Below are 11,038 nucleotides of genomic sequence, written 5' to 3'. Positions count from 1 at the left end.
TAGCTTCTTGGCTATAGGTGGGACTTTGTGCCCTCTTCTCACTAGACTATTTTTTCTGGCTTGGATTTGTGCAGGGCTTATGAGTGTTGTCATTGTCTCTGTGCTTTTATATGGGTGTTGGTCCTGTAGTGTCTGGTTGACAGTTTCCCTGGAGAACTCCACCACCTCTAGTTCATACAGTCTGTTTTCATTTCTGCACAGGTACCTTAAAGGAAAATGTTTGATAAAAACATTTCATTTAGTGCTGAGTGCTCCAAGGTCCCTCATTCTCTGCTCATTGTCCTGTTTTAGGTCTCTGCCTTAATTACCATCTTAATTACCATTGCAAGAAGCTGAAGTCTGAGCGATTGACTGATTTATGGTTACCAGTATTCTTTTTACTAATCCCCACACTTGATCAGGGACAGTAGTTGCTGGGCTGGATTTTTACCCCTTCACATTCCTGGTGCTTTTCATTTCATCATTTATTTACCATCTTAATCTGAGCTGTTGTATTCTGGTTGCATTATTTTAAGTTCGATTTTCTACTTTTAATGAAGTCCTCTTTTGAGGTACTGCTACTCTAAAATGCCACTATGTTTAGATGACTGCACTGTAGAAAGCCCTTCCAATTGACTTTCACTTACAGGAAAAGGTAATAAAGTGCCGAGCTATACAGTGTCATGGATATCTTGTCATACTCTAGACCATGCTTTCCTTTTTAGTTTTGTCTCATGGGGACATCTTGCCTTACACCTAGATTACGTCATTGTTGAATAATGATGGTTCCCTACATATTTTGTTGTGTTGACCTCTCTATCCCAAACCACCTCCTTGCCATTTTCCATTGCCTATGTCACTGCCAAGTTCACTTTTAAAGAGTTCAGACAACTCCTTACAGAGTCTCAGGACTCCATAATGTATGTAGTGCTGATTGCTCTGTGCCTTGTACGTTTGATGTCTTCCACAGAGGGGTTGATGGATACCCTCTGTTCCACTTGGTCATTGCACAACTGGATTCTCTCGGCTGTGGTTCTTGGTGGGTCAGTGCTGTGTTTTATGCTCCTTTGGACCCGTAGGATTCGGTTTCAAAGTTTTAGTTATATGTGTTCTATTTATGGCTCTATAATCTGTGGTCTGGTGAGTCCGCTTTTGTTCACATCCTTCTCCCTGTTTGGAGTTCTTGAGACTATACAACATGTTGTATAATTTGTATACAATATACAAATTTCCTGAATTGAGATCCTACCTTGGACATTCTTTCAAACATGTGGATCTTTGTTAATTTACCTAGGACTTTCATGCCTTAGTGTACACACACACAAAGTAACTGTAAGTGTCATTATGATAACTGATCATGTTCTGACCTATAAAAGTGCACAGAAAGTGTTCAGAGCTGGGTGCAGTGGTGCACACCTGTAATCCCAGTACTTGGGAGACAGAGGCAGGGGGATCTCTGTGTATTCAAGGTCAGTTTGGTCCACAAAGCAAATCCAGGACAGCCAATGCTGTCTTGAAAATCCAACCAACCAACCAACCAACCAATGAAACAAACAACAAACAAAAGAAAGTGTTCAGAATAGAAACTGGCAAAAACTAGGCACTTAGCAATGTCAACTATTATTTTTATGATTACTTTAGTTGATTTATTAATATGTTTCCTATTAGCCTTTCAGCACTAGTCTTCAGAAGAAATATGAGTTGAATGATTATTTTCAGAGTTGGATCAAGTAATAATCATAAACCCTCAAGTTTCCAGAAGTAACTAGAATCCAATCAGTGTTAACATATACAGTCTTGTTTGGAAGAATCTTTATTTTGTTGTCTATATAAACTATGAGTCCCAGATTTTTCATAGTTCTTCAGCTAAACACACTTGGTTAATAATTTTCCATTCTTCAAAGGATTGGCAAGCTTTCCTGTGACTTTCTAAAATTGGAAAAGTAAGGATATAATTTTATCTATGCTTGTCCAGTTGCTGGATGTGATCAAGTCACGGAGAGGAGCTACTGAAAGTATCAAAGGAATGACGGGTCTATGGGCATTTCATTTTCATATATTTCTTACTTAGTGAAGAACATTCATGAGGGTTAGTTTCTGAGCTAAGTTCAAGCCTTGCTTTTTATGTTTTCTCAGTACAATAGCCTGAGCATCCTTCTACATAGAGAAAACCCCTGTTTTGGAAACAAATCCCTTAGGAAAGCCATCACACATACACACATGTAAAGCCTGCACATCATAAGATGTCAGCTCTCAGAATAGCCTCTCTTAAATTATTTCCTTACTTTTAGAAAGCACAAAGCCCTTACATTCATAGTTACTTAAAGACTGAGGGTAACCTTCCAATAGCAAGCTGGAGAATTAAAATTAGAGAACTGCTATTTTGTTGCAAGAAACAAAACAAAACAAAAAACCCTGATATATTATTCTCCGTCATCTCTTCCCAAAGAGCTACTCGACCTATGAAACAAATCTCATCACGAGCACAGATAACCCCAGGCTTCAGATCTGTAATCTGACTGTGGCCATCAGCAACCAGAAATGAGTTTTTTCTAATCAGCTTTCCATCAGTCCCCAGTCACTCATATAAAGGGACACAGGGAGGGGAGGAAGCGCATTGCTCTTCAGCACCAGGGTTGTGGACAGCGCCCCGAGCCGGCTTCTGCCACTAGGCCCTTCCTCCTTCATCTCCGTCAAGGCTGCCCCTCTGGTCCCCCCTGCTGCTGAGAAAGAAAATTACATCGGGATCCATGCAGCCGGCAATGATGATGTTTTCCAGTAAATACTGGGCCAGGAGAGGGTTGTCCCTGGATTCGGCAGTGCCCGACGAGCATCAGCTTCTTGGCAGCTTAACAGTGAGTATCGAGTATCTGGCACTCTACAGTGTTCTCTAGGGCTACAATTGTCTTAACCTCACCATATGGACACCTGCTGTAGAGTAGGCATGCAGTTCAACTCCCTCCTTCTCTGTAGCCTTGTCTCACTACCTCCCTTCTGTCTGCCTTAGCTCTCCACAAAGTAAAGCAGCTGGGTGAATTGCTGGGAGATCAACTTTCTTCAAACAGAAAGTGAAGTTTTCCTATCGTGAAGAGTAAAAGATTATGTGAATCAATGACCTAAACTCACTCTGCCTAGAACACTGAACAACTTTTGATAAGCAAGATATGGGAGAAAGAATTAAATAATATCTCTGGTTTCTACAAGACAATACTGTCTCCTACACCTTCCTCAAAACTTGTCCTTGAACATAGAACTAATATGTGTATTCTTTTTAAAAAGTAATATATTCATTTTACATCCTGATTGTAGCCCCCTCCATTGTTTCTTCCTAGTCCCACCATCCATCCTCCTCTCCCTATCCCTGTCCCCTAGTCCTCAGAAAAGGTGCCCTCCTCGATTACCAACTGACCCCAGACTATCAAGTCCCTTCAGGACTGCCTGTGTCCTCTTCCTCTGTCGCCCCCGGGGGAAGTGAACATACAGCAGGCAACAGAGTTCATGTCAGAGAATGCCCCAGGCGCCCTTACTAGGGAGCCTACATGGAGACTGAGCTGCCTATCGGCTACATCTGAGCAGGTGGCCTGGGTCCTCTCCATGCATGGTCCTTTGTTGGTACAACAGTCTCTGCAGGAACCCCCAGGCCCAGATTTGTTGGCTCTGTTGGAATACGTGTATTCTTGAATTTAGGTGCAGGTTTTGGAACTAGCACTGTTTAAATGGTTTCCTACATTCTGTATTACTCCCCTTTAATGTTTAATTGATGAAATAATGGAAGAAATATTTTGCTTGTTTCAATATTTACAAGATTCTTTTTGTGTTTAAAATACTGATATAAAAACAATATTTGTAAAATTATAGTTCTTGGAAGGTTTGTATGTTAATTTGAGCGATAGTCATGAGATTTAATAAACACAGTGTTTTTGTTTTACTAACATGCAATAAAAATATATCCATGCTTCTGTTCCTAAAAATTTTAGGGGATGTTTTACAGTTGTCCTCCCTGCTTATCAACCAATTCCAAATCCAGCTTGTCAGAGAAAAATCAGGTTTAATGCTATAGTTCCAAGTATGTGCATTCTAGTTATTACCACACAAATGTAGAAAAATAGTCACAGCAACTTTCTTAGCACTATTTAAATCAATTTGTGAAAATGAGGCCAAAATGTAAAATAGATTTTCTAACACTCAAGTATCATGAATATTTGGATGAGATGTTACACAGAGGAATTCCGAAGTCATAATAAACTGCTAGGAGGAAAACACACAAAAAACTCAGTTATGGTTAATGTATGACCCTTTCACACAAAAATGCTCCATAGACATCTGAGATCTGGGTATTATGTGGAGAGGAGGGAGCAGATGTTGAGAACACGAAGACATTTGAGCTTTTAATGACTAAACATACTGTCAAATGCCAATGCCAGCATAAACTTCCCTCAAGTCATAAATAATAAAATATCTATTCCTATTATATATAAATTCAGTGAGCGAGGCAATCTTAATGTATAAAACTAAAGCCAGTAGAGAATTTGAAGGAAGACAATGACAGATCACTTTTTACTGGGTTCCACATAAATGTACAGGTCTTAGGTCTAGAAGAACGTAGCAGACTGCTGTGACTAAGTTACCCCACCATTAGCCAGGGAGACAATTCTTTGTTTGCCCAACTCTGCATTCACAGGAAACGATTACAAAACAGAGCATCATAATTCTACATTGTCTGGCAAAAGGAAAGTTTCCAGGTTTGTTTTACAAATTCTGCAATGTGCTCTGAATTGCTAGAATTTGTTATTTGTATCTTTAGCCGGAAGAACTTCGCTCTTACTCAGATTCTCCTGTTTGTTCCCAATGGTTAGCTAGCCGGTTCTTTCTCTTTTCCGCCTTTCCACCGGCCTGCTTTATTTGTGATTGAAATGTACTAGTCACTTTCCAGACTCAGTCTTCCACAGAGGAATGGGTTGGGCGCATGGTTCAAGAACCTGCCTGTTCTCAATGAGCAGGCAGGTTCAGACTGATGCTTTGTGATGGCAATGTGGGTCTCATTTCAATGTGGGTCTCTTTTGAACGCATGTCCTAACATGTTTTAGGATGCAGTTACTACTTTTGCTTTAGAGACTTCATTGAAGCTACATTTGCTGTTGAAAAAAAAAAGTTTGGTTTTGTGTTTGGTATATTTGGTGATTAATATAGTTTACACATGAGCCAACTAAGACAAACAGTCAGATTTCATGCTGCTGCAAAAATTACCCTGAAAAGAAAGGCAGACATTATCCACATATATCAGTTTATCTTTATTCAATGGTTTTCAACCTGTGGGCCATAATCCCTTTGGGGAATCCAACAACTCTTTCACAAGGGTTGCCTGGGACCATCAGAAATATCAGATATTTACGATTCATAACAGTAGCAAAATTACAGTTATGAAGTAACAATGAAAATAATTTTATGTTTGGGGTCATCACAACATGAGGAACTGTATTAAAGGTTCTCAGAATCAGGAAGGTTGAAAACCACTCTACTTGCTAATCATCAGATTTTTGTCACTATCTAACTAAAGCAAACTGACCTTCCTTTAAGTTAAGTCTCCAGGTACCAGCTTGAAACAGTGCAATGAACATCTCAGCCTAAATTAGACTGGCATTTGAGATTGAGGGTTGAGACCAGGACAATTCCACTTTGAGCTTGTATGATGGTTGGGGCTTCCAGCATTTAAGTGGAATCTCTGGACAAACTAAATTATGGAAACCTCTGGGATATAACTGATTTTTGTGCTTCTACTTTCTTGAAGCTAAATAAAGCTATCGCTAGCAAAAGTGAGGACAGGAAAGGAAGCAAAGAGAGCGGCAAAGGTGACTCTACAGAGAGTGGCAAGACAGCGGTTGTGTTCTCCTTGAAGAATGAAGTTGGAGGGCTGGTAAAAGCACTGAGACTCTTCCAGGTAAATGCTGAACACCCTTATGCAACCTTAAGGCGGCTGTGTGCCTGGCAACACACCTATGGTTTGTTAGCAGGGCATTCCTGAATCCATTTCTCGAAGACATCATGAAAGTTTCAAGTCATGAGATTTTATTTTTGAGTCCTAAATAAAGAGCTTGGGTGAGGAGAAACCCCTTGTACACCTGTTGTCTCCTCCACCTTAAGCAAAAACCCTTACAAATGCCTTTTGTTGGGTGTAATGGCTGGTTGGCAGTGTTGTAAGACAGAGCTCCGCTCTTCCTGGACCTGCTGTTCTGCTGGGTTGGCTAACCACTGTGTGGTCCTCAGTTCAATTTCCTCATTTGTAAAATGACAATAATAACAATTTCTACCTAAATGGGTTGTTGGGATGAGATAATATGAGATTGTTTTGGAAATTTCAGACAGGAGGCATTATTTGTGATGCCTCGAGATGATCAGAGATGGGGAAGTAACCTGATTCTGAAAATGTTTCGTTGCTCCCTTTTGGCCTTGAAGCGAGGATCAGGTACCGTCAACAGTGTTAATGGAAATGTGGAGTAGTATTTTACACATAATTATGCCATGCCGGGCTGTGTCCATACGGTGCCCAGAGGCAAGCCAATTCAATTAGACAGCTGGGTGCAGTGGAAAAATCCCTGGAGGAGGGGTTCACACTTTGAATTTGCACTCTGCCATCAGCTAGTCACCAGGTCTTAGCTAAACCACTTAACCGATTGGGACCTCAGTGCCCTGGCCTAAAAATAGCTACTCTGATTCAACCAAACATTAAAAGCCCCAAATGGCACAGTGGAAGTGGGTCTTCTGGGTCTTGAACTTAATATTAATCCCTCTTTTATTATTAGCCAGCTTATAAAACATAGCATCATCGAAAAGCTTAATAAAAACAGAAATAGAGCATCCAAGGATTGTTTCAGAAACTGTGGGAGATCCAGAGTGCAGTCTCTGAAGTGATGGGTCAGGGCATGGAGAGGAGGCCATAGGCTACAGTTATCAAAGAGAAAGGTGTATCAATGAGAAACTTAAACTGGATCTTTAAGCATTAAAGTTATTGTTCCTCCCGGAAATGCTTGTTACAAGGAGATTCACAAAGCGACAGCTGCAGAATAGATCTTCCTGTGAAGCTAGGCTCCCGGATGCCAAAGACTGTTACTATGTGGACCTGTTTAGGGGCTGTAATTATTACGTTTTGCCTCTTCACTGCACATGAATTGTTTTCCTCTTTGCCTGGAAGATTCTCTTTTGTATGCTATTCCTGTTTCCCTTTTTTTCTAAAATTTGGGCTATGCTTCGATCAATATTTTCCAAACCTTAGACATTTTTGTACGCTTTCCATTTTCTGCCTCTCATTTTAATTATCCACTTTTAAAAAAGAGTTGCTTTAGTTTTTATTTAAAATTATTATTTTATATAACAAGGTCTTGCTATGTGGCCTAGAGGAACTTGCAATTCTCTTGGCTCTGCCATCTGAGTGTTGGGATTTCAGGCATGAGTCATCATGTCTGACTGTAAATGGTTGCTTTACTCTTAAACTTTATTTATCTATTTATCTATCTATCTATCTATCTATCTATCTATCTATCTATCTATCTATTAAACTTTATAAAGAAAAAAGGTTTATTTAGATCACAACACTGGAGTATTTTTTTATTATTTTTGAATTTTGTTTTTTTCTTATCAGTTACATTTTATTAACTCTGTATCCCAGCCGTGTCCTGATCCCTCATTCCCTCCCAGTCCCTCCCTCCCTCCCTCATCTCCACTGTGCCCCTTGCCAAGTCCACTGATAGGGGGAACCTCCTCCCCATTCATCCGATCCTGTTTTTTCAGGTATCTTCAGGACTGGCTGCAAAGCTCTCCTCTGTGGCCTAACAGGACTGCTCCTCCCTTGGTGGGTGGGGAGGCCAAAGAGCCAGTCATTGAGTTCCTGTTAGAAATAGTCCTTGTTCCCCTCACTATGGGAAACCAATTGGTTACTAAGCTACCACAGGCTACATCTGAGCAGAGGTTCTAGGTTAAAGTTTATTTTTAAAGGAAGCATTTTATTACTATAAGATTAAGTAAGAGTTTGCATTTTGTGTTTTTCAAGAATATGAGAATACAAAGTTTAGGATAAACTTTTTTAGGATAAACTTTTAAGCGTTAACCTTACGTTAACGCTCCTTGTCAGCCAGTCTGCATTTGCAGTGGGATGTGGGCCTCTCTCAGAAGTGATGCTTATAATCACAATATATTGGACAGTGTCTTTCATATGTCTTCAGTGTCCTCCTTTTCTTTTATTATGAGACAAGACAAAGTACTCAGAGGCACGACAACTTGCCTTTCTCGTTAATAAAAATTGCAGCTGGAGAAGTCCTCACCGATTAATCAACCAAACCATAGTCGATCCTCTCCGTATGTCCTTGATATATGCACAAGATTAGCATTCCAATCTAACCTGAGTGACCTGAGTGTGATTTAGGTACATTCACTCTGTGTCCACAGGAAAAACATGTCAACATGCTTCATATTGAATCCAGGAGATCCCGGCGAAGAAGTTCTGAAGTTGAAATCTTCGTGGACTGCGAATGTGGCAAGACAGAATTCAATGAGCTCATTCAGTTGCTGAAATTTCAGACCACCATTGTGACACTTAACCCACCTGAGAACATTTGGACAGAGGAAGAAGGCAAGGGTGATTTATTTTATTTTGTATATATATATATATATTTGTGTGTGTTGGGTGATTTTACAATCCGACAGATGTTTCAGCAAAGGGGAAAACACAATCCGTGAGCTAATATTATTTCATTGTTTTCAACAGAACTAGAGGACGTGCCGTGGTTCCCTCGGAAGATCTCTGAGTTAGACAGATGCTCTCACAGAGTTCTCATGTATGGTACTGAGCTTGATGCTGACCACCCAGTAAGTGTCTAGTGGAATCTGTTTCACCTGCCCTCTCCCAGTTCTGCCATGTTCCAGCTGGCGTGCTGTGTTTTGTGCGCTAACGCTTCATTGTAGAGCAATTTTGTGTTTATCCCTCATAACTGAGAGCAGACTTTCAGATGATTAAGTTTCCCTGTACATGTGTTGGCTGGAAGGCATTTAGAAAGATGGCCTTGTCATGTAGAGCTTATTTATAAAATGGTTGGGTAGAGGAGGAGATTGTGCGCCTTGGAGAATATTTCTGTGGAATTCGGCAGCCTAGAATATACTTTCAGATGGTGACCCTTGGAAGAACGATGAACTGAAATTGATCACACCTTTGGGAAACTAAGAAGGAGGAGATGTGATGGGGCTCAGTGAGAGAATAAAATTCTTGCCATTTTCCTTGACTGGAGGTAGTTAAGAGCAGACTTATGTCTTGACTTCAGTCTCAATGGAAAGGCAGAAGAGCTTTAAAATAGGGCCGTGATGGAAGAGGCATTCCTTCCCACACCTACTCTGAATCTATCTACCCCCAATTTCTCCTCTACGCCAATAAAAGTGACCATCTTTAGAGAAATATGACACTTGGGTAAGCTTTTCCCATTTTTCCTCCCCACCCCATTTTATATCAGTTTTTATTTAGCACAAGAGACCTGGAACTTCTTTATGGCCAGAATGAAGTATGGTGAAGTAAGCAATATACACATTCATTATGAGCTTTTTCCCCCTCCCACAGTGCTTAGGAGTGGGTGGGTAGAACACCGAGATCTGAGCAGATCAGTCATTGCTTAGTGGAAAGCCCGCATGTTATGAGGGCAATGGCTTACAGAAACTCACGCTATTTAAGTGGAGGAAATCTGAGAATGAGATTGTACCCCCATACTCTGAATAGTGGTACCTAAGGGTGAGCACCAATAGCACCTGGGACCTTGCTTTAACCAATCTACACTTCTTCAGTTTGAGATCTACAAGTTCAACACGAGCACAATTTCATTCAAAGTAGTCATTTGGCATAATATACCAATTCAAACCAATTCACACATACGATTCAAATAAATGATTCAACACACCTAACATTATTGCGTTATTTGTTAAATGCTAAAGCAATGCCGACCCAGTGTTTTGTATTTGCAGCATAGCATAAAAATTCGCAGTAATTCATACAATGGCAGCAGCAGCCATAAGAAAACCCGGTTAAACAGGGACTGTGGCAACCATCTATGTGTTATCTTCCTCCCTCTCTCTCCCAATCTCAGAGGAACTGCAATTAGTGCAAGCTGATGTAAATGATTAGGAGGACCCAGACTGCCCAGATACTGGCTGCCTGCTCTCGGGGTGACCTTGGTGAGGTCCTCAACCCCTATACCTTAGGGTTCTTTAATGTAAAAAGTGGAAATAAAATTTTTTATTGACCTCAAAGGGATGTTTGAAAAGCCTAGTTAATAAAGCAGCCGAAGGGCAATTTGGCAACAGGAAATGCTTAAGTTCAGTAAGGAAGTGTTGTATTAAACCATCCAGATCAATACTTAGTCAAGGAGCTTTTGAGAATCTCCCATTTCTAAAAGCTCCCTTAGCGTAGTTTGGAAATTACTTAACCTGGAGGAAGGAGTTCAAGCCGTTTGAGTGGAACCACCACGGGGGCTGCTGACCTTGCTGTGAGCAAAATGCATTCCGACATCAAGAGTAAATTTTTCTGGGCTTAATTTTAGTCCATTACTCCTAATTACGCCTGCTTTATGATACCTTCCCTTATTTTCTGTGCAGCCACTTGAAATAATTGCAAGTACTCAGCAAGCCCCTATGTCTCTTGTCATTTTCAAACCACATACATTTGATTTATAAGCACACCAAATATTCATTATGCAAAATTTGACAGTGGTAAGTTGGTGCTTTTGTAGCTTTTTATTTGATGTAGTTAGGAGGAGTTGTCTACATACTTGTAGTCATTCTCAGATAGACAAAGGCACTCTTGCATGGGACAGTTCAGAGAAGGCTTGGATATAAATCATGCTGATTTGAGAAAGTATTAAAAAATGGGCTTATAGCTCTCAAACTTTAATAGACAAAGAAATTGCCTAGGAAATATTTTGAAATACAGTGACTCCATAGAGTACAGGAGTCTTTCTCTCTTTCTCTCTCTCTTTCTTTCTTTCTTTCTTTCTTTCTTTCTTTCTTTCTTTCTTTCTTTCTTTCTTTC

The 11,038-nt window shown here is 40.3% G+C and overlaps 1 protein-coding gene across 1 annotated transcript in view; it reads left to right on the top strand.

Moving 5' to 3' along the window:
- Nucleotides 1-2,729: 2,729 nt before the first annotated feature.
- The window catches only part of Tph2 (tryptophan hydroxylase 2), an 87,354-nt gene continuing 79,045 nt past the window's right edge, over nt 2,730-11,038 (top strand). Inside the window, exons 1-4 of the mRNA XM_055626054.1 lie at nt 2,730-2,834; nt 5,768-5,917; nt 8,419-8,602; nt 8,738-8,838. Coding sequence (XP_055482029.1) covers nt 2,730-2,834; nt 5,768-5,917; nt 8,419-8,602; nt 8,738-8,838 — 540 coding nt within the window. The remainder of the gene's footprint in view (nt 2,835-5,767; nt 5,918-8,418; nt 8,603-8,737; nt 8,839-11,038) is intronic.

The sequence above is a fragment of the Psammomys obesus genome, unplaced genomic scaffold (assembly GCF_907164565.1).
Source record: "Psammomys obesus unplaced genomic scaffold, mPsaObe1.curated_primary_1811, whole genome shotgun sequence".
Classification (NCBI taxonomy): Eukaryota; Metazoa; Chordata; class Mammalia; order Rodentia; family Muridae; genus Psammomys; species Psammomys obesus.
Note: the sequence above shows the minus strand (reverse complement) of the source record. Positions and strands in the feature narration are given on the sequence as shown.